Source organism: Nanorana parkeri, unplaced genomic scaffold (assembly GCF_000935625.1).
Source record: "Nanorana parkeri isolate BGI_ZX_2015 unplaced genomic scaffold, ASM93562v1 scaffold1258, whole genome shotgun sequence".
Taxonomy (NCBI): Eukaryota; Metazoa; Chordata; class Amphibia; order Anura; family Dicroglossidae; genus Nanorana; species Nanorana parkeri.
In genome coordinates this window covers 388,562-413,407 of record NW_017307526.1, presented here as the reverse complement: position 1 = coordinate 413,407, position 24,846 = coordinate 388,562, and the positions used below count along the sequence as shown (strand labels likewise).

At 39.5% G+C, this 24,846-nt stretch overlaps 1 protein-coding gene across 1 annotated transcript in view; it reads left to right on the top strand.

Moving 5' to 3' along the window:
* LOC108797301 (ephrin type-A receptor 3) overlaps positions 1-24,846 on the top strand; it is a 122,510-nt gene that overhangs the window by 55,787 nt on the left and 41,877 nt on the right. Inside the window, exon 6 of the mRNA XM_018568881.1 lies at positions 5,517-5,584. Within this exon, the coding sequence (XP_018424383.1) occupies positions 5,517-5,584 (68 nt within the window). The remainder of the gene's footprint in view (positions 1-5,516; positions 5,585-24,846) is intronic.

The following is a 24,846-nucleotide window of genomic DNA, read 5'->3' as shown; positions in this document are numbered from 1 at the left end:
ATGAAAATAGAAGGGAGGCCCATACAATCCCAGTACAGGGTCAGGAATGGATGGGGGGACCCCAAGTCTCGAGGGACCAGGGAAGGTAGGATATTTTTTTGAACTTACAAGTTGTGCTAACTTTAAGGTTTGAAGGTGAAATGTACACCTGCGGTTATTTTATATTTGAGATTCTACATTATTAAACATTACAAGCTGGCTCATGAAGAAGAGATTTTAATTATGTTTATGGATGAATATGTAAATGTTTCAGGAGATGATTGTAACAACAGGTGCTTAAAATTAGGAAATTATATGTTTCAACTCACATCTGACTTTCTGTCCTGTTGTGTCATAGAAGGAATAGATCAGTTTTCACTTGAATTCCTTCGCCTTTGCCTATAATTGGAAACAAACATAAAGAAATAGCACAACCCCGCCAGTCACTTAAAAAAATAAAAATCGATGTGAAAGTCTTCTGCAAAAGAAAACCCCTCATACTCAACACTCTGGTGGCCCATATCTCTAATAGGTGCAATGAGGTAGAAAGAAGTTAACATTCCTAAATCAGGATCAGACATGGGTTCTCAAGAATTGTAGTGCCTGCCCCACCTGCTACCCCTCTTGCTATAACCCTAAAAAGTAAAGTGTATCTAACACCTAACCTTTCTTCCAGTTTTGCATACAGTAGAGAGGTTTTTTTCTGTCTTTGTCTGAGAAGATGTCCCTTCACTTTCAGTCCCTGAGATAGGAAGTAAGAGGAAATCTTTACAAAGAAAGGAAAAAATCACTATTTGACAGTTACCACTGGAGGAGGTGTCTCCGTTAGGACAATGCTTTTTTTTCTCAGCTCCTCCTGATGAAAAGTTTAAAATGTTAGTTTTCCCATCACCTTCTGTCTTGGTGACAATGGTCACCACTACAAATAGAGAAAGGAAATCTCTTTATATGGAGGCAGCTGATGGAAATGGATCACTAAAAGTTTTCCTGTTACCGTTCAATAGTGTGGAGATGATTTAGATCTGTGGCATTTGAGCAACAGGCTCGCAGCTTCTGCACAGCAAAGTGCATTCATGGTCACATTTAGACTGACAGAACTGGATAAATTTGGGATTGAAGTGGGATTGAAAAATTCAGATACAAGTATATTCAAATGGAAAATTAGATTGCTCTAACCAGCTGTTGACAAACAACCTGCCAGACTAAAATCTTCTATATCAAAGTATCCCTTTAATATCAAGTCTGCATATATTGCTTTTTATCTCCTAATGAAGTCCTAATGAAGAAGGCACAGCTCCAACCCCTGATACGCATTGCCTTGGATTACAATTGTCCTTCAGATTTTACATTGGAATAAACTTGAATCTGTAGCTATAAACTTTAGCTTTAGATATACTTTTATTAGAAGTATTATACTACTGAACAGGTTAGGAAAGTAGGCAGCTATTATAGAAAGCAGAAGCATAATTGTATATTTTTGTTACTTTTATGTAATTTTACTGCTTTTACTGTATATATGTACTTTACATTGCCCATGTGCTAGGTGTACTGTACATTCAACAAGAAAACAAAATACAATACACAAAAAGGGGTTTGTTGATTTGGTTTATTTCATAGGTTATTGCAGGAATTTTCTATCTGTTAACATAATCATTCATGTTTTCTTTTTGTACATTGTCAAGTGTTTGCTGTTTTCTGTAGCTATATTTCACACCTTATTAAATCAGATTGCCTGAGATTTGACCTGTGTACGCCTGATTAAGTTTACTATCTCATGCACTGTGTTATTTCTATTAAAGCCAGGTGTGACATCTTAGGCACTTAGGAGAAGCCTGGGTTGTGTGCACTGATTATGTGTAAACTACGCTGTGCAAGTGGCTTTTCAAGCACTGCCAGATTAGATTTCATAACCACATGGACCTCAGGTTTCCCTTGTGTTTCTATTAAATTGTCCAAAATCTCATTCTTCAAATTTGTCGAGCTCAATGCACACGTGTTTTCCTGCAGATTAATGCAATGTTTTAGATGTTAAGGTCCATTACTCTTTGATCCATTGGTTCCAGCTATAGCGGCTTGACTTGTTATTTTGGGTTTTGTGTTGCTTGGGATACATTTTTGGCAGATTTTTTTTCTGTTTCCTCAAGAGGCAATCCCATAGGAAGATTGGGCGTTCCATTGACATACCGTATATAGCTGGGAGAGAGATGTGAGGTCATAACTTATTATGCCTGCAGCTTCCTGAATGGATAAGGGCTGATTCTTTCACACAGTCACTTTTTGAAATCATATTCAGAGCAATAATAACGGGTTTAATCATGTTAGATCCTAGGAGAATCAATAAAAAAAGCACATTTAAAAGGGATTCAAGATTTACACAGCTGGAAGCGCTAAACAATCTAACATCATTAAAGCAGGCCTTATTCCACCAAGTACCTGACCCAGCACATGAACCCAACTTTTTGACTGTTGAGCAGTAACCTTACCAAGCTGTACAGGGATCATTAAACCTCTGCTGTCTACTTTTGCTGAGATCTTTACTAAATCGTTTTAATGATTTGTTGCACCTGTAGATAGAACTGTCCTACTATTTGAACTTTTTTTTTCAATATCTATACTTTTAACTACCAAGGGCTTTATTTTGCTGACTATGAGGCAATTATTAAGCTCAGATAATGTCTTATATAATGGCCCAGTCCACCTATAAGTGATATTCCATTTCAGGATAAAGGTTGCGTTGCGTAATCACCCCCAGGCTTCATATATCTCACAGAAACTCTGGCAACAATATCTATGCATCTGTTTTCAGATCTGCTTACAACTTGTGACCATTGTGAAAGGGTCACACATTTGCCATTGTATTCTTCATGTATTATAATAAAGATACTGCAGCAGAAAATGTCAGGATACCTTGTTTGGCTTTGTAATGATAGCAGTGGTTGTCAGAGGCAATAACTCATATAAGGCCTTCCCAATTATAGCCAACTACTGGTCAATTCAGTCTTCTAGTGTCGCTCAGACTGAAATGCCATGGGTAGGTATGTTGTTTAGTAAACCTCTTTACTATCATTAGACATTGACCCTATGCAATTATGCATAGCCTTCAATTAGATACCATGTTTTTCTTACTCTAATAAAATCAGCCTGGAGTCAGTGCAATTTGAAGTTTTATAATATTGGATATCCCGAAACTATACAGGCGGTAGAGACATGGAATGAACATTCTGATGTTGCTGGTACAATGTTGGTGGTAGAGGCTCAACTAAATGATCCTGCCTCTGTGCTAATTGCAGGAAAGCTGTTACTTACATTTTTCAAACCAGTTTCTTTTGATTTGACTACCTTCATCTGCCTCCCTAGCTTTATATAATTCCTTTGTCTATTTTGATTAATATGACCCACATCCACCATATTGACTTGCTACATTTATAAACGTGCTTTCCTGTTCTAAAATTGATCCTAAACTGCATGAATAGTTAAAGTGACACTGAACTCAGCAGTTAAACCACAAAAATGCATTCAAGTACCGTAACTATTAACCAAAATGTATCTTATTTGTGTATCACTCAGCTGTAGATCCTCAAATCATTTCTGAATTTGTGCTGACACTGTCCTTCCTTCTGGAGGGTGGCTACTTTTATAAGTGTAAATGGGCCCATAGAGTTTCCCTATTACTTTCACCATTGACATAGCCACACCATCAGCCACATAGCAAAGAATGGGATTGACATGCATTTCCTTGCAGCAAAATGCAAGATGGACAAGTGTCATAAGGTCCTCAAAGGAGTGAGTGTTGTTCATATAGGATGCACTAGGTGTACATTTAACACATGCATTAAAAGGAATCTGTCCAGTCTTTTAAAAAATCTTCATAATGGTTCCTTGCACTGCAAGACTGTGAACACTAGGCTCTTCAGTGGGCACTGAGTCTGAACTATTGTGTCTTCCAGTGCTGCAGCCTACACCTAAGTGTTTAACATTCAACACTTCCAGGAGTGTCAAATGCTTGTATCTTCCTCTGCTCTTACTTTTTACATTTTACTGGCATTGTGAAGTAACCAATGGTTTTGCAGCCTTCAATCTAAATCTTGGGTTTTATAACATAAAACTGCATGGAGTTGGGGCTTGTGAAGCTGATATTGCTTGTAAATTGCAAATAATTTTTCAGCATTTCCAGGCAAGAAATTATTTTAATATTGCATTGTAATGATAAAATAAAACTTCAGCCAAAACTTTATGTTTTTTAGCAGTAGCATAGTGAAGCGTATCTCATATATCAGGTGTTTATTCCTAGCTGTAACTCCAGTGAAAAGATTTAACTTCAGTTCTACCATATAGAGGGATCACAGGAACAGCAAATGAGAGGAAATACTCCCAATGGAACGCTTGTTCCGCTGACCACTATCACTGATATCTTTTCCCTTCACTTTTAGAAGATTTTTCATGGCAGAAAGTGAAGAAACGTCTCTCTTCACTTTCTGTAATGACAAATCTTCCAAGTGAAGGGAAAAGACACAAAACATTTTTTCATTTTAATCTGGAATATAAGAGAAAAATGCTAATTTGGTTTACTGTATTTGCAAGCTTTCCTAACAGAGAATTCCCTTGAAAGATGGAGCCTACCTTTATTCCACATGAGTAGGGCTGGAACCAACTAATCGATAATGAGAATAGTTGCCAACTGTCCTCATTATTGATTAGTTGGTTGGATCCATTAGCTCTCTCCTCCATGCTGGGAGGAGGGCACAGCAAGCAGTGGACGGGTGCAATAGCCAGCCTGCTATTGGCTATTGCAATTTGAAATGGCCAATAGCAGGCTAGCTATTGCACTAGCCAACTACCTGCTGTATTTACATTCAGTTGCCGTCTGTGGAATCTTGTCACTGGCAGCTGTCATTCCTCAGCTTAAGCATTTCAAGCGCTGTTTGCTTACAATACAATTATTATTATTTTTAATTCTAAAAGGTGGGAAAAAAAGTAATTTTCCGTTACGGCCTGACAAATTCTTCTGCAGGAGGTGCGTTGAAGTACCATTAAATTCAATGGCACCCCAAACGCGCCTTCCGCCCACAGTGTGCTCGCCCACTGCCCGTTCATTCCAGTGCAGTGCGATTGCAAAAAACTATGCATACAGTTCATTCTGAAGTAAACCTAATGTTTGTAACACTGCATGTGTGTATTTTATTTTAAATGAAGGATGGTGTTTATTTAATTTTTTTTATCCGATTAAGCAAAAAAATAAATCGGCCAACTAATCCATTATGAATATAATCATTAGTGGCAGCCGTACACATAAGTCAGGTTGGGTGTCCAGTTGATACATCTATGCCTGGCTTTATTTCAGCCAATTTTCTCCAATTAGGTCAAGTGACTGAAGTGTTTATAGAATTCTTATGAAGCCCTTATTTGTCATCTTTGGCCATTTGATGACCTGCCCTCCATTTACGTACTCTAGCTATGGCCATAACAATGTCTTATCATAAAGTCAACATGTTTTTCTATATCATTGAGGAAATGACTGCTTGTGTTTGCTCTTGTAGGTTTTGTGGATACAATAAATCGGTGCACAGCCCAGATGAAAAAAGACTCCACTTTGGAAATGGTCACTGTAAGTAGTGTGATTTATAACGTCCATTTAACACAGATCATGTGGGAACAGTGCATTCTTATTTGTATTCCCTTAACTGGAGTTCTTCACTGAATCAGAAAGATAAAAGTGAAGAAAAGAAAGTGTAAATTTACACATATGTGACACCTATTGGTTATTTTGCTTATTGCAATATGTAAAGGAGAACAATGGGATGACATGCTGTAAATTTCATAAGGCATGCTAAACCAAGTTTTAAACAGAAAGTGACCAGAACAATGTCTAGATTGTCTGTTTTCTGCAGTTAATGAACAAATTCATATTTATCTTAAAGATAAACTATTGTGTACTTTCAGTGTCTATATATGTTGTTGTTATTATTATTATTATTATTATTATTATTATTATGTTTACAATAAAGAGAAATTTCACCCCCTTTGTTTTTTTAACCTTCCCACTTAATTTTTACTTGGTTTCTTCAATCAACATACTCATCCACCCAGCAGATCTAGTTTTGCTTTGCTCCTCTGCTCTGCCACTGGAATCTGGGTCCCGCAACACCATCATCCTTTCCATTGTCTTCGGAGCTGGCTGTCTCTCCCTAGTTCAAGCAGCCAGCACCCGGATGACATGGGCTAGATCCTGTCTCTCCCATCTGCTGTGTATGGAAGATAGTGAGGGGAATTTACCGCAACAGGAGTAGACAAAATCTGGAGCAGCTATGCACGGCAGCATCTGTCATTTTCAAATCTTAACTGAACAAACTAAAGAGAGAAGCTGATTGGTTGCCGTGCACAGAGTGCTCCAGATTTTGTATGCTCCAGTTTTGATAAATTCCGCTCAATGTCTCCCTTGATGTGCATATTCCAGGATGCACCACAAGCACTGTTGGGGGTGGGGGACTGTTTGTCATGGAGTGCAAATATTAAAGAAAAAAGTAAATAGACAAAGCAAAAAAGTCAGCTTTTTAGATGGGGGGGGAGGCAATTGTGGAAAGTCATATTTGGTGTTAAAGTCCACTTTCAAGAGACACTGTCATTAGAACACATCTCCCAATAACAGAGGCATCTACAGTGCGCTGCAGCACACCTACACCTTTGTGTGTGGCATTGCCCTACACTGAAAAATTAATTCGGGATCTATTTTTTGCACATTGAGGTGCGTTTACATTCAAAAGAAGTGAGTTGTCTAACACAACCAGTCTCATTGCACGAAAATGCATTATGATGTGGTTGGGCCATAAAGATTGCACAGGGATGAGAAGATTAGTATAAGCATCTGAGGGGGGCTGCACTAAAGTTAACATGTTTGTTTGCCATTTATTTTATTTATAGTTTATCCCAACCCTTGTTGCTGTCACTTTTTCTGGATAGCCTTGTCTGCATATTTATGTAGATACAAATATAAATTATGTCTATAACATATACCCAGTTATCATAATACCTTTTTTTTGTAATAGTAACCTTATATCTGGTAAGGAACTACATATACAGTATGTGAGATGTTTTATCTGCCAAAGGGATTTGTATTGCTATCCTTTCAGTCCAGAGATGTATACAGTCCATCACATAGCACAGAAAGGTGAATGACACCACTTTATCTATTACAGTTAAGGAATACAATGATGTCATCTCCCTACCCCTCACCTGCTGGCTGGACAGTGAAGGAGCAAAAGGAGACTGATGATGTCACCCCTCTGCTCAATCTGCTCTCTCCTCCAGTTAGTGTGTTCCTTTTCAGAATATTTGAATACAGCTTACCCGATTGTCCCTCCCTCTCCCAGTAGGAGAACTTCAATACAGGGGATTAAAAGAATACTTACACTGGGTGCGTTTAAAAAAAAAATTATGATTCATTAATGACAGCAAATCTGTGTGATAATGTGTGTCTTTTATATAGTGCAACTTCAAGTGAAGAATATTGTGGATGGACTGTGATGATGTTGTTTCTAAGTAATTACTGATCAGTGGCAGATTTTTCTTCCTGTTTGGTAAATGTCTGGTGCCAGCTTAATGGCAGAAATTGCTTTCAAATTATGCTGATCTAGCTGAAGATTTTGTGATGGCCATAAACAGAAATAAAATGTGGATAACGTGTCCCACCAGTAAATATGTAATTTGCACCAGGAGGCTGATACAGATGGATGTGTAAGCTGCATGAATGATTATTACTGCGGTGTAGTTAGAACAGGCTTGATCACTGGACTGTATCATGTGGCTTCCAACCACGTGCCTTCCACATTGATTAGATCATTCAGATCAGTACCAATGGCTAATGAAATGGTCTTCCATTATCTAAAGAGATGTTTTTACAATAATTAGTTCTCCTCTTCCCAGTTGATTCATAATGAGACTGGTCATCACTTGAAAATTCAGCAGGCTTGGGAAAGCTGGAAAAACATTACAATATTGGGCAAAATCCAGTAATTTATAGAAGCCAATTAGGTTTTAGAGGAGTGAATGTTGATGACACATGTTTTATATGGGGAGGGGGAGATTCTGTTAGTCACTTGGTGCCCACAGTGTTCCCTAGACTATATAAGGAAAAATTATGGTTTCTGCTGAAAGCCCCCCTACTGTGGCCGGGTTCAGACATCTGAGAACAAATAATGCATGCGGTAACATGCTTTTAGTGTGTTAGTGCACAGTAGCTCCATTCATTTGGTATGCCAACTCAATTTACTAAGGTAATGCACCTGTGCTGTAGTGCACCTCAATGTTGCATTCCCAAAAAGGATCAGGTGCGGCATTAATCATACTGGGGGGCCGTTGGCAGTTCATTCAAAATAAATGGACTGCCTTAACACAATGCACATTGACACACACGTAACACGGTTAATGTGCCTTTGTTACCGCACCATGGAGTTGTGAATCTGGATTGATACTCACCTTTGCAGTGCTACCCCACTGTTCTGTTCTTCTGTCAGATTCCTCGGAATGACCCAGTGCTTTTAGGCAAGTGGAAGCATCTGAACTTTTTTATTTTCTCCCAGAAAGCAGTGCTCCAACCTGAGCGTCCAATTCCAAAGCTTAAACAGTGTCACCTGTAGCACTGTAGAAGGCTTTTAACCCTGTGCAAGCTCCATCACCTTGACAAAGTTAAGTTCGGCCATACATTAGTAGAACTTCATTGAAAGCATTAGTTTTCAGAAAGTCCATTCATCTTTCTCATAGTTAAAGCAGAAGTAGAGTCAAAAATAAAAAATCGCTAGGGGGTAGGGATTTTTGGCAGAAGAGACATGTAAAGTCTGTGTACTCTGTACTATGCATGCACCATGCAGTGTGCACTCTCTGCTAAATCATCTTTAAGATGCCATGACTGGGCCTATTGCCTGGGAGAATGTAACTCCTGTGAACATAATAAGTAGCCACCCATTGACCAAAGATGATGCCTGGGAATGCTGAAGAGGCAAGGCAGATAGCGGAAGAATTGTTAGACTGAAAATAGATTGCACATCGCTGGTGAAGAGCACAGTTGTAAGTGGCTAAGAAGTGGCTAAGTTGTAAGAGCAAAGTTGCAGCGGTTTACTACCATTTTAATGGGGTCAAATCAACTGGTTTTGGCCTAAACAAATGAAGGAGCAGGATAAAATGTATTTTTAAACAAAACTAAATTCTAACAGCAAATATGTTTTTTTTGTTTGGGAAACCCCATCCATTTGCAAAACTGAATGGTAAAATCAAACAAAATTTTGAATGACATTTGTCAAGTCTCTGATGGTGTTATTGAATGTTCTCTTGAGAATTTTCGTATGAATCTATCAGTGCATGGCCAACTTTACACATGGTTTAAGATATTCTGATGCAATAAATTCTATATATTCTGATGTTGTGCTGCTTTGGCTAGCTGCTTGTGCGTGCTGTACCATTTGGTATAATGGATACACTCTCAGTGCTTTTTAAAGTGACCGTAAACTCAGTTAAATCTTAAAAATGCATTCAAGTACCCTAACTATTAACAAAAATGTATCTTATTTGTGTATCTTATTTGTGTAGCTCCTCAAATCATCTCTGAATTCATGCTGACACTGTCCTTCCTTCTGGAGGGTGGCTACTTTTGTTCCCCATGGTCCCTGTGTATATTGTAATGTAGCCACCGCTACACGTTCACTCCCGGAATGGACTACAATCTCAATACAAATTAGTAAACTAAACGTGAGATTGTAGTTCATCAGGGGAGTGATCATGAAGTTGTGGCTACTTTACAACACACACAGGGACCATGGGTAAGAAAAGTAGCCACCCTCCAGAAGGAAGGACAGTCTCAGCATGAATTCAGAGATGATTTGAGGATCTACAGCCAAGTGATACACAAATAAGTTAAATTTTTGTTAATAGTCAGGGTACTTGAATTAATTTTTTAAGACGTAACTCCTGAGCTTAGTGTCACTTTAAATCTATTGTATGAGATTTAAAGAAACCACACCACGTTTTTTGTTTACTGTATTGCAGATGCACCCCTGAATATGAATGAGGTTTAAAAAACCATGTGAAGTAAACTCTTATGCAGTTCCCATGTTCCCCTAATTCATGAGAAACACATTTAAAGAGTATTGGTATGAACTGCCCATAAATGGATCTGAATGCATTAGTTTTCAGAAAGTCCATTCATCTTTCTCATAGTTAAAGCAGAAGTAGAGTCAAAAATAAAAAATCGCTAGGGGGTAGGGATTTTTGGCAGAAGAGACATGTAAAGTCTGTGTACTCTGTACTATGCATGCACCATGCAGTGTGCACTCTCTGCTAAATCATCTTTAAGATGCCATGACTGGGCCTATTGCCTGGGAGAATGTAACTCCTGTGAACATAATAAGTAGCCACCCATTGACCAAAGATGATGCCTGGGAATGCTGAAGAGGCAAGGCAGATAGCGGAAGAATTGTTAGACTGAAAATAGATTGCACATCGCTGGTGAAGAGCACAGTTGTAAGTGGCTAAGAAGTGGCTAAGTTGTAAGAGCAAAGTTGCAGCGGTTTACTACCATTTTAATGGGGTCAAATCAACTGGTTTTGGCCTAAACAAATGAAGGAGCAGGATAAAATGTATTTTTAAACAAAACTAAATTCTAACAGCAAATATGTTTTTTTTGTTTGGGAAACCCCATCCATTTGCAAAACTGAATGGTAAAATCAAACAAAATTTTGAATGACATTTGTCAAGTCTCTGATGGTGTTATTGAATGTTCTCTTGAGAATTTTCGTATGAATCTATCAGTGCATGGCCAACTTTACACATGGTTTAAGATATTCTGATGCAATAAATTCTATATATTCTGATGTTGTGCTGCTTTGGCTAGCTGCTTGTGCGTGCTGTACCATTTGGTATAATGGATACACTCTCAGTGCTTTTTAAAGTGACCGTAAACTCAGTTAAATCTTAAAAATGCATTCAAGTACCCTAACTATTAACAAAAATGTATCTTATTTGTGTATCTTATTTGTGTAGCTCCTCAAATCATCTCTGAATTCATGCTGACACTGTCCTTCCTTCTGGAGGGTGGCTACTTTTGTTCCCCATGGTCCCTGTGTATATTGTAATGTAGCCACCGCTACACGTTCACTCCCGGAATGGACTACAATCTCAATACAAATTAGTAAACTAAACGTGAGATTGTAGTTCATCAGGGGAGTGATCATGAAGTTGTGGCTACTTTACAACACACACAGGGACCATGGGTAAGAAAAGTAGCCACCCTCCAGAAGGAAGGACAGTATCAGCATGAATTCAGAGATGATTTGAGGATCTACAGCCAAGTGATACACAAATAAGTTAAATTTTTGTTAATAGTCAGGGTACTTGAATTAATTTTTTAAGACGTAACTCCTGAGCTTAGTGTCACTTTAAATCTATTGTATGAGATTTAAAGAAACCACACCACGTTTTTTTTTTACTGTATTGCAGATGCACACCTGAATATGAATGAGGTTTAAAAAACCATGTGAAGTAAACTCTTATGCAGTTCCCATGTTCCCCTAATTCATGAGAAACACATTTAAAGAGTATTGGTATGAACTGCCCATAAATGGATCTGAAGTGAAAATAAAATAAGATGATGTCAATGGTGAAACCATATAATCTTCTCTGAGACAGCCGAGTATTATGACAACTGCATTTGACATTTGAAGCATTAAAATAGAAAAAAAAAAGAAATCCATTTTTTTTCTTTAGATTTAAAGTTTGAGTCCAAAATGTCCTCTGGCTGTAAAAAAGACTTTGGCAGGAAAAATGCTTTCTAAGCATCACTTTATCAGATTCGAAAAGCTCATAAAAGAAGTGTTTCCACACTTGTGTAACTAGTGCTGTTTGATAAGGTGTTTCTGCTTCAAAGCCATGTAAAGCACAGGAATTTTAACACCTGTAATTGGGGTCTAAATATAAGTAGCTCTCATACATTAATCAAGCTTTACTGAGTGTAACTTGTGAAGTCTGAGGCTACTATAAACAGTCTCTCATCCTCCCAGCTCATATGCTATAGTAAACAGCTCTGTATTAGTTACTTGTAAACTACCTTCAAAATAAATACTTTCTTGCTAAATTAAAGTGTAAAGTGAGCATACCTTGGGGGCTAACATCATCATAGACAGTCAGATCTCGAGAACAACTGTTGATCTAAACTGCTTTTTCTGATTGATCCTCGGATGGGATGTGCTGCAGTTTTTCTCCCCATCTCAGCCAATGGTCCTATCTGCTCTCTTTCCCTTGGAGAAAAGGTAACAATTGTAAAAGGGCTTATTCACATAGGTGCAGAGGTCAACACGCCATATAAAACAGCTGGATCTCTGCTCCCAGGAGGCTGTGGCTTTATGCTGCTAAATTCTGGCCTATGGGAATACTTACATACAGGAACAGATGTATGCCCCTGGACACAGAAAGTCGGGCACATAGATCTGGTTATTTTTTTATGGTATTCAGACCCCTGTGCCCATGTGAATGAGCCCAAAAGACAATGTTAAAGCAGAACTCCAGGAACAAATATTCTTAATCCTTCCCGTGGCGCTACCTCCGCACCACAAGGGTTAAATGCTCATTTTTGTCTAAGTAGAAAGAAAAAAGTTATACTCACCCGAACCACGGACCCGGCTTGCTCTTAGACTAGTCCCTGGAGCCTCTCTCCCTGTTTGCTGTAGCAGCCTAAGGATCCTTGAGTTCTATACACAATGTATAGGATGTGAGGATGCAGAGGGACATGCCATCACTGCAGCAGAGGAGAAGACAGGCTTCAGGGACTGGAATAGCAGCCAAAAGAAAATGTATGTTTTTTGGAATAGCAGCCAGACGGCTCGTTGAGTGTAACTTTTTTGAGGACCTAGATACAAATGAGTGCTTAAACCTTGCCACTGCAAAGGTTAAAAACACTTTTGTCTGGAGTTCTGCTTTAAGTTATGATGAAATTCCAAAAGTGTAAACACTGCTTTGCAAAATAAATGCATAGAACTTACCATCACCATCTCCATCACAGTCGACATTTGCTACCATACAGAGCTAAAGACACCACTTGTATCTTCAATATTGGATGCTTTAAGATTTGTTGGATGCCTGTGTCTTCTTGTTGCTCGCTGTGGTTCCCCCTCCACCTGGTCTGACATTAGTGTGTCCCTTCATAGCTGCAGAGATAGTGTCTCTTTATACATATCATAGGAAATGTTTTTAATATGTATGGAGTGGGGAAATGTTAGAATCTGCTAGGTTTTATTGTTGTGTCCCACGGAGGAGATTTCTCCTCACTTGCTGTCCAGCCATCTGGGATTTACAAAGATTGGAAGGTAACTGAAATTTTCTCCAATGGTGACAGCAATCCAGCAGGTATTTTCTGTTACTATGTTTCTGTTAGTTGGATGTAATGCTTCCTCTTCTTGCTAGCTAGTCTACACATCTAAATACAATGAAAGCAAGGGGCACAATAACTGCAGTTGCTAATAGGCCCAAAAGAACAGGGAAATGACACATTGGCCTCCTTCTCTTGACAGTACACTCCCCTGTACCACTATCATTGCCATACTGTTGCCATGGCTTTTTCTCTTCTTTTTAGGTGAATTTCTCTACCAATGTTATTATTGTCTATTTTCTGGTAAGCAGATACAATGCATCAGCTTAGAATGTGTATTGTAGGGAAAGGTTTCAGAACTTGGAATGAGGGCCAAAATATGTAAGCTTTATTCTGTTCCCTCTGTTCTCTTAATGATATTTGTGCCAAGTTCAAATATAACTAGCATAGGGGTAATCCAAAGCCAAAATGTGTTGCTACCTGTTAAAAATCCAGTGCCAGAGGGACTGTTGTTCTTCCCCTTAAAATAACATTTCTGTGTATCTGCAGAGTTATGGAAGAACACTGTACAAACAGGAAGAAAAATTACACTTTTAATATGCCAAAAGCGACTCTGTCACTGCAATCCAATTGTGGATAAAAGGTCTCCATAAAAAGAACATAGTAAACACTTACCCCTCCTTCATTCTGCAGAAACCAACACTTCTATAACTGTTAGATACCTGGTCGCCTGCTGCAGTCAGTGGTTCCTCCCACTAACCCTACATCGTTACTGTGTCCCATAGTGATATATAGGTTGGCCAGGGTACCACAGAGAGCAGCAGGAGACTGGGAGATTGACACCCCTGGGGCAGTCAATGGTTCATCCCCCCAAACCCTACATCATTACTGTGTCCTATAGTTACATTAGAGGCCACCAAGGTACCGCAGAGTACAGTAGGAGAACAGAAGTGCACTCAGTGGTTCCTCCTACTAACCCTTACATCATTATTGTGTCCTATAGTAACATATAGGTTGTCAGAGGTACCAGAAAGTTCAGCAGCGGTCCAAGAGATCTGCAATCTCTGGTTCAGAGATTGCAATCTGCAGTCTCTGGTTCTTCCGGCAAACACTTACATCATTATCTTGTCCTATATTAACATTCAGGTTGGCGGACAGTGCAGCATGGGACCCAGAGATCAACACTACCAAGTGCAGTCAGTTTTTTTCTCACCAACCCTTATATCATTACTGTGTGCTATAGTAACATATAGGTTGGCGAAGATAATAGAGCAGCAGGGAACCAAAAGATTGACACTATCTAAATTGTTGGTTTCGGAAGAGTCTTCAGCCATTGAGTGAGCCATTGAACTGAGTGGCAATCAGTGGCATGGGCATAGAGATAACAAGGAAGTGTATGAGTAGTTTTGCAGTGTCATTGGTGAGGAAGGGGCGTATTTTTGAGATGTTACGAAGGTGTAGACGGCAGGATTTGGATAGCGATTGGATGTGGGGAAGAAAGGTGAGGTCCGAGTCAAGGATGACACCTAGGACCTTGGCATGAGGGGAGGGTTGGATAGTTGTGTTAATATGTTGCTTACAGGGAGACCTTTTACGCGCAATTGAATTCTACTGAAAAAGATGTTTTAGTACCAGTATTTACGCAAATATTTTCAGTGCTACGTTTCCAAATCATGGAAAGTTTTCTTGTTCCCAGAATGCATCTTCCTACAGAAATGGTTTTATTTTTAGTTAAAGTTATTTAGTGTTATCCCTTTAAAGTCAAGGACACAAAGTTCAACCTTCGATGGATGCTGGCAGATCTCTGCTGTGGTATATTACAGATTTGCAGCTAATTAATATTGTCATCAGTATCAGGGTTTCTCAAACAGTCATTCCCCTGACAAAAAAGAGAAGTTATTCAGGATCTTCTCACAGGCGAGCCTGCAGCATTAATTATCCTGGCACAGCCAGCCCTGGTAATGATAGAACCACCTGGACACAAGTGAGATGATCTTCAAATACAGAATCGGAAAGGACCGGAGGTGGGAATTCTCCTCATAAAACACCATGAATGTGACAGGTGGATTAAACTTTATTAGGTCCACTTATTATGTGCAATGTGATATATTTACATTCTAAGGTCAGTTCAAAGTTTTCAAATTTCAGCACTCATTGCTAAGTTATAATAATAGTTTAACACAATGCAAATATGTGGTTTTGTTTTTTATAAAATGATCATTAGTAGTATTAGTAGCAGTAACCTTTTAAATTATGCCATCATCTCTTTTTGCATTGTGCAGTGTATAAGGGCTCATTCACACCTATACCAATATCCCCATGTGTGCATAACATGCATTTTCTGATGCATTGACGTGCCCATTTACTTTTTGTGGGCCCTTAGCGAGCTTCTATACACAAAAAAGTGCTTGCACTATTTTTGCCCTGTGCAGAGCAAAGACAGTGCATACAGCTTTTGCCTCTGTGTGGTAAGTCAAAGGGGCAGATTTTTTATAATGTGCACAGGGAATTCATTCAGAATCAATGGCAAAGCACTGCAAAGCACAGTGAGAAATCAGAGCCAGTTGTCAATCAGTCAGTGGGGTGGATCCTGACAATATTATTGGGATCTTTCCTGGCCGCAGTGCCAGCAGCAAATAGCGGGCAGTAGAACACCATATGCTGACTTTGGGTCACAGGAGTACATAATAAAAAGCCAAAAAAACACTGTTTGGCTATAGGCATATTTTACAATAACACAATAATCTGCAACATAACAATAATGCACATTAATGCTCACAGTGCTTTGTGGTGTGCTGCAAAATGCATCCTTCTCTACATTTTGGTGCATTAAGTTGCAGCCCATTCATTTTGTAGAAGCTGCCCAAAGCAGTGCACTATAACACACAAAAATTTGTGCATTGTGGCACACAATGTTATGTGGTAAGATGGCCATAATAATATATAAGTTATATAGGGGTCTATTCACGAATAGGGCGGGAACAATGCTAGTTTACTATTGGCTATTGCAAATTGAAATAGCCAATAGTAATGTCCCAATGCTTTTCAATGGGAAAATTATTTTTCCTATTCTGACATTGCTCCCTGTCAGAATAAAGAAAAAAAGACACAGCAGTGTTTCTCTCCTTGGCGGCCGGGAGCGCGAGGCTCCCAGAGCGCCTTAGCATGTTCGGCCGACCCGAAGCCACATGAAGCAAGCCGATGTACGGCTGAAATTAGCTGTACCAGCCTGAAGTGAATAGCCGAACAGTGTTCGGCTCACTTCACTTCAGATCGGTCATTCACTCGGCTGCCCTCGGCAGCTTCGTGAATAGACCCCATAGTGTTGGGTATCACTGCAGTGCATCTCAATAACCAAATGGATGACCTTCTGCCTCTTTGTAGATTTTGGCTATAGAGATGAAGTGCGGTACTGATCCGAGCTGCGTGTGTACCAGACCTTTTAGCATGACTCATTCTATAATGAATAAAAAAAAAGATCCTTTTTTGCACATGGTGCAGGACCAATGGGATCTACTGTAGTCCTCTATCTGACCCTCATCAGGGGTTTATTACCTTTTTCACTATAGAGATAGTCATAAACTACCACAGGTTGTGCAGACATTTTCCAATATATATATATGGTATAACACCTCCTATCTCTCTGCTTGTGACCCCTACATGGCCCAAAAACAACAAATAATGCGTAAAAGCTGCAGTCGCCTTAGACATTAAACAACAACAATTTATGGTTATATTTTAACTGGAAAAAAAACATTATATTAACTTAAATTTGTAACTAAAATAAGTAGCTAAATTTAACTTGGATATCTTATAATCCCATGCACAGTGCACTCTGACTGGGAGAGGGAAGAGCAGAAACCAATCAAGTGTACTGTAGTCCACAGTGCTGATAAGAAATATATTGGCAGAAGGGGAATAGAGTGAGAGAGATGATTTTCAAATTCTGTTCTCCTTTACTGTCCAATTATATGCTGGGGACAGGGAGGTGATCAGGTTGTACTGCATAACTGCTGTAGAGGAAAGTTATGTCATCTGCCTGGCTGTACTGTCTGGCATGGTTGCGTACATCTCATTACTGGCTGGATAGAAACACTCAGCCTTTGACAGGTAAAACAGAACCCATACATGTATTTCAACAGTAAATTTAGCTGTTTGCTTAGAGTTCGGCTTTAATGCAAGAAAGTGCAGTTGTCTATCCTTCCAAACCATCTAACCTAAACTAACCTGGAAACCAGGGCCTCCTATGCTGTACACATGTGGAAAGTGTAAATGTTCTTCATGGCTGGCCACACCTGCACAGTACCCCACATACAGTGATGAGGTCACCTGCCTGTGCAATCCTGGGTCCAGGCCCCAGCAGATGGTGCACAGCAGAACTCCCCCTAAACTGTAGCAAACAAGATGATCCAAAAGGCTGGCACACAATCCAAACCCTATCATTATTAATTGTAACCTAGCAGGATAAAAGACAAACATCTATCCTGGCCTTAGTCAAAGCCTTACTTTTTGGAACCCCCATAAATTTGAATTCGGTCAAACTCCAAGGGGCTGATTTGTAACTCTTCCATCCAGCATATAACTGAGCGAATGCCATCCGCATGTTTTTGCTGCCACTAGACAAAGCCGAGGAGCGCAGGACATCCCTATGCTCCTTGGCTCAATCTAGTGCCGGTAATGCCAGGTGAAGGCCAATCAGCCAGCTATACACTGGCCAGAAGATTTATGAATCAGCCCCTTGCAAGCATGTACAGTCTCAGAGTACAGAACACAGAATCAAACACCGCGCCAGCAGATTTTGGTTCAAGAGAGTATTAATTAATGATGTTCAGGAGTGCAGGGCGATAACGGGGCGGCTCTCACCAGGTTCAGAACAACCTCAGCACTGCAAGACAAGACACAGAGAGCGCCTCCATCGCATAAAAACTTTTTAATAAACAAATTTTAAAAAAATGGTATAAAGGTACTCACAAAGGACGAAAAAAAAAGGCATAAAAGGGTCAGACGGAAAGGTGCATATCCACCGGCTGTTCGTCTTCCCTGGTAGTGAAGTGGTTTACTCGTTTCAGAGGTCAAGCCTCCTTCCTCAGAACCAATTGGGAGTATTCCACCTAAAGTACCTTTATACCATTTTTTTATTTGTTTATTAAAAAGTTTGTATGTCTTGTCTTGCAGTCTCAGAGTACAGCCTAATGTCTCTGTGGGCTCACTGTGCAGGTCTAAATAAATAATTACAGAAAACCAGTATGACACTCATCTATAAATGGTGACACCCAAGGCTGTATTTTATTTGGAACATCGTCAGAGCCCAAGACTGGCTGTACAGAAATGAATGCCTTCAGGTGGTCATTATGAATGTTCAAGTCTCTTGATTAGTATTCTTGTTTATGACTAGAGTCAATACTTTTGACAATAAACTAGTTTGCTAGTATTAGAGAGATCTCTGACACATATTTAATTTTTTTTCCCCCCTGTCAAGGGTTCTCATTGCTGGATCTAATTTACTAATATTAATGCTGTCACAAGTTTAGACGTGTGGTTCTGCGTTTATTTACTTTGCTTGAATTATGTCAGGCAGATCAGCACAAAGTCAATAAATGCAGCAGAGACAAACCATCCTTTAAACCAAGCAGGCATTTTCCCATAGTTTGCTCTACACAGAGAAGCACATAGAGCTGCAGGCACTGCAGCAATACTTAAAATCCCATAACTTCCTTTCAAAGAATTGTGGAAGTGTCTCACCTCCTCAGCTGCCCCCGTCTGACTAGCACCTCTTGCTTTTTTGTTAGCCTTAGGGTGAATCATGCTACTAGAACGAAGAGGAAAATGATTGTGTTTGCACAGATTGAGCTGTAGAACAGGGGGGCTTAACACATGTGCATGTGTTTATTATCTGTTATTCATGACAGACCCCATTTACGACTTGTGCTGCCCCTAATTATTGGTGCGAAGAGATTACGGCCGTTGTATCTCAGCTTCACCCAGCCTCTGGAGACGTGTTAGGGCTAGTAGTATAGAAGGAAAGCTACATCATGTAAGCCTATTTTCTGCAGCGTGAACTCGGAAAGGAAGGCCAGTGTCAGGAGTACAATATCTGACCAACTGTTTTTTATTTGATTCTTTGCATGGTACATTTAACACAATCAAGTTCTGTGTTTAATTGGACACACACTTGTCGTTTCCTCATCAAACTCTCCGCTGGTGCGCACACAACAACTACAAAATGTTCAAGAGAAAGGTCTGGTCATTATAACATGGTTGTAGCATTTCTGCAACATTGCATTAGAGTATACAAAATGTAGATGCAAAACCTAGATGATTTGGCATTTTGGTAAATAAGCACAATTGTTCTAAACAAGTTTCTAGTGAGTTGAATGTACAATCATCTCTGATGTCTCACTGCATCAGTTCAGTCTTTAGGGTGCACTCCAGACTGTAAAGTAAATCTTGAGATCCATGCAGGCAGAACAGCTTTTCTGATGAACTGTTTAGTTGATGAGTGATCATGGAACACTACATACAGAGATATAACCGGCACACACTTGGAAATTCAAATATCAATAATCCATTGATATGTTTTATTTTGTGAATAACATCATGTTGTACGGTGCCAACGTTTCGGGTCCACACAGGGATCCTTCATCAGAGTGACACAGTGACGCTCTGATGAAGGATCCCTGTGAGGGCCCGTAACATTAGCACCGTATGACATGATGTGACATTCTTCACAAAATAAAACATATCAATGGATTATTGATATTTGAATTTCCAAGTGTGTGCCGGTGGTATCTCTGTATCTACTGTTAGTGCTTGCACGGCGCCATCCGTGCGGTCACCTCAAGCACCACAGATACTTACATGCTGTAAGACCATAGGAGTGTGAATGGTATTTGGAAACTACTGTGATCCTGGAACACATCTGCTGGTGATGATGGTACATTCACCTTGCCGCCTCTCACACATAGAAACCTGACATAAAAACATGTCAAAACTAAGAGGTTTTAGAGCCTTCAGTTACATTCAAAGCTGCTTTTGGAGTTTAAATATGATTGGTGAAGGAGGAAGCAGAGAGAGAGAAAGTTAGCCAACAAAAGATTTGAGAAGTACACTCCTACTGCCCTTCAAATGACCCTTTATGGATCTGTGTGTGCTTATTCAGCAGCAGATTACACAATAATAAACTGTAAACTGAGTACACTTCCTGACATGTTTATTAGATAATATTAGTAAATTACTCAATGCATTCACTTTACCTGGAATAGCTATTGAGAGTAGTATTGTGAGGAATTACAAAGCAGCAAACAGATTCTGATGCCAAAATACAATTTTGTATTATAAAATAAAGCCACAGTTGTAATAAATTACACTCAGCAAACAGAGCATAAAAGTAATTTTAAATAACTTTAATTCCTAGTTTATTATAGTCCACAAGTCACATTCCACATATCCTCAGAAAATCTCTTTACTCTTTTCCTCAATGTGTTCTCAATAAAAATAACTGAATTGATCCTTCTAGTAATTTATATTGGGACAGTGAAGTCTTTTCAAATTTAGATCTTCGCATTCCCATCCATTGGTAACAAAAGCTTAAAGTGTATTTCCATTTTTGCAGTCAAATTTGACTGCAAGTCAAAACCTCTGTATAAGTTTGTTATGTGTTCCTATTCTCACAGCATATCTAAAAATAATTTTTGAAAATACATATTTCTTACCTTATAGATGTCTCTGTGTAGCAGGCCCTTGGGCAGACTGCAAGCTTCTCTGTACAATTTCAAACTGATAGAAAATTCTGGCTGTCACCATACAAAGATTAGGGACACTCTGAGCGTACTCTCTTTAACAATGCTTCTAGCTTTTTAACCCTTTGTGAGGAGAGACAGTGTTCAAACAAGTTCTAATGAGATCTTCCAGCAGAGTAAAGACAGGGTTAATTATGGCAACCTCCCCAGCCCCCTTGCATTTCAGAGGAAAACCTCATTCTGAGGGCCCGTTCATACCAGGGTCATGGACTCACCTTCTTATTAGAGGAGGGTGCTGTAGTGACCGAGGATGGCACCATATATGTGACAATATGCGGCAATAAAAAGAAGACCTGCTTTTGGACACATTACCTTGGTGAGCTGGTGACGTTCCTCATGTAACCTACAAAAAGCCACTCGCAAGAGAACCTACCTTGACTATGTAGTCTAAAAAGTAAATAAGCAAGTCACATCAAAAACAACATTGAGGCACACTTTGCAGTAGTAACTTGCAACGAATGTTCATTGACACTCAGAACAGTTTTCTTTTCAAGTCATGACACACTGTTTTTATTTTGCTATAAATCAGGTCATTTGAGAGCTCACAGAAGGTTACCACCAAACTGTGAATAGGTCGACTGTAATAATATCCAAAAGATATCACCGTTTTAAGATTTGTACAAACTAGAGCTTTCTTTGTTGTCAGCTTCTCATACCCTGAGAAAACTTATAAACAAGGACCTCAATGACACCTTTGTTGTTCTAAATTCTAGTCCCAGAGGACCAGAACATGAACTGGTGTAGCGGAGGAAGCCTATTCCAGCTGCCGGCTTTTCTTGGGCTGAATGGTACAAGTGTGACTGCATTTGGTTTAACCCCTTCCTGTTCAGGGATAACCAAAAACTTTGAGACTAAACAAAATTTTACAGTCTTGTTATGTGTTAGAACAGTAATGCTACATTAAATAAAATAAAATTTGTGTTGTCCTCTTTATTTATTGGTCAATGTTTGTTAACCCTCTTTTGTGTTTTCATTGCTTTTTTTAATTGTAAATTAAAAAAGCAATGAAAACACACATTAAAATGCATGTCAATGCACAAAGGAAACACACATTGAAGGATGACAACACACCCTCCTAATGTTACAAAAAATGCACTTCTACATACATGCATAGAACTAAAGGCTCTTAAAGCCCAATTCTGCAAAAACCTTGCAGTGGGGCCCCCCTGTACTGCCAAGGTAAAATGCTGCTCAGCTCCAGGATTAAAAAAAAAACCCATCCCACTAGACATGTGCGATTTGTTTCATTCCGAATTGTAATTCGGACACATTTTCTGTAATTTGTATAGTCTGATGCATCCGAATTTCCAAATGAAAGAAATAACTATTTCGTACAAATCTGAATTTTCGATAACAAACATTTTGGATGCATCCGAATTTTTTTTCCCGAATTAAGTTTTATTGTATTAGGCATCAAGTCAACTTTAAAAAAAATTTTTTTTCCACTAAACTTTATTGCTATCACATACGGGGGCTAATAAAACCCCCCTATGTGATAGCAAAATATGTGACAGGTCCTCTTTATGGAGACATCAGGGTTCTCCAAGACCTATGTCACCTAGGAGCCCCCAAAAGAAGCTGATGAAACACAGATCTGCTCCATCAGCTTCTTTGCAGCTTCTGAAGCTGGAGAGTGACACAAGAATGCAGAAGTGATGTATTAAACAACACTTCCGCATTCTTGCAGAGGAGAGGGGACCGGAGGGAGCTCGTGTACCGAGCTCCCTCTGATCCCCTGTGACACAGCCGACATGCTGATCCCGGGCTCGCATCGGGCACAGCGGAGCCCGGGATCAGCGGGACAATGGCAGGGGGGGTCCGCGGAGGGGGGGCACCGATCGGCACCCCATACACGCGATCGCTTGTATGGTATCAGGCATCGCTGCCTGTTTTTGAAAAACGGCAATTTCCCGCTCGCGCGCGCCTAAAGACGCCCGCTCAGACCTAGAGAGCTCCGGGCCGGCCATTTTTCTACTACGGCCGGCCCGGAGGCAGTTAAACAAACAAAAACAAAAAACGCATCTAAAAGACTGGTGTGCATGTGCAGAAACCTGACCGGATCTGCTCTGCATTTGGTGTGAACAAGGCCTAATAAGAGAATAATTCACTAAGTCTCTGTTCACACTTGTACGTCTGCATTTTCATGTGTTTTTCATGTTTTTTTTACATTTTTCCAGCATATCTATGTGTTAGACACTTTTGTTTTGGTCAGTGAAGGTGAAATAAAGTATGGGTTGCTAGGGGGTGAGGGCTTGTTGTCATGTGCTAAAATGCACACAAAAAACATCTTGCATTCTTTTTTCATTCATGGGCTCCCATGGAGGGTAAGAGGGGCTAAAAATGCGATGTGTAGCACTAAAAGAAGCACCTGCACCTTTTCCAAAGTCTCATTGCAGCGCAATGCATAGGTGTGGCTTGTCGATCTACGGCTACAGCACTTCAAGTCGCACAGGTATAATCTCAGACTTGTGCAAAATACAGTACAGTGTTTTACAACACTCAGCCTACTAGCCAGTTTACTAAAAAGTTAAGATGGGGCAGGGTCTGTGCAAGGGTGGTCATTATTCACTAGAAGTCAGTCTCATTCAGACCCCGATGCCCATATCTCCTCTTAGTCCTGGAATATATAATTACTGCTCGGCCACATACAAGCCAGGTAGTTTAGGATTTGACTTTCAGCTGGATACAGGTTGTTGTCTGTTTTACAGGAAACAGTTATCCTTTAAGAAGAGATGACAGACATTAAGGCTGGGGAAGTCAATTTAAAAGCTTTGGGAAAGAGAATGGAAACTATACAGAGCTGGACCACAATCCTATATTAAACAGAAATGTGTCAATTCTCCACTAACCTATGAATCAAACATCTACTAGTGCACTATGTACTTTAGAGCAGAACTAGGAGCTGTATGCTGCTTATTGGACAACTTACAGTTTTTTTGTTAAATGCATTGCCATTATTTATAGAGATATATCTTTCTAAAGAAAATGTAATTACATAATGCAAATCTTCTTCCAGAAATTGAAGTACAAGTTCCTAAATTATATATACGTTCATTTTATCATATACAGTATATGTATACACTATGCATTCAAACAGATGGAACCTAAGAACGTCCCTTTGACTTAGAGGAACACAAGCATTAAATTGGGGCCATGAAATTCCTACTGTGACCCTAGCCTTGCAGAAATTTGGAGGCTCCATACTGAGCAGTGTGTTTTTTCATTCTCTATTCTTGCTGAAAATTTGCCTGTTGCACTGGTTGGTTTCACCTTTTCTGAGATTTTCAGAAATGTGACAGGTTGTGAGCATACTAGCTTTCATATAATTTGCACTTTGGTAAGTGTGAAAGCACAAACACAGTAAACCTGCTAAAATAATCTTTTGGGAATGTTGGTTTGTTTGGGTTAACCTTGTCTAGCTAGAATAGACTGATCTTTGGCAATTACTATTAGCATGGGTATCATTGCAGACTGGTAATTATGCTGAGTTTCATAAGCTGATTATAGTTTTTTTTGTTCTGTGGTCTATTCATCAATGTTTTCACCCAAGATGTATCTAAAGAATTCATATTTTCCAATAAAAGATTAAATTAGAAGGATGTGTGAAAGTTAGGTAACATTGGAAAATAGACCCCTCAATGTTTTGCTGAAAGGCTCATTCCACCCAAATCTAATATTTCAGTTCTGCGCAGACCTAGTTGGGGAAAACAACCTATTGAC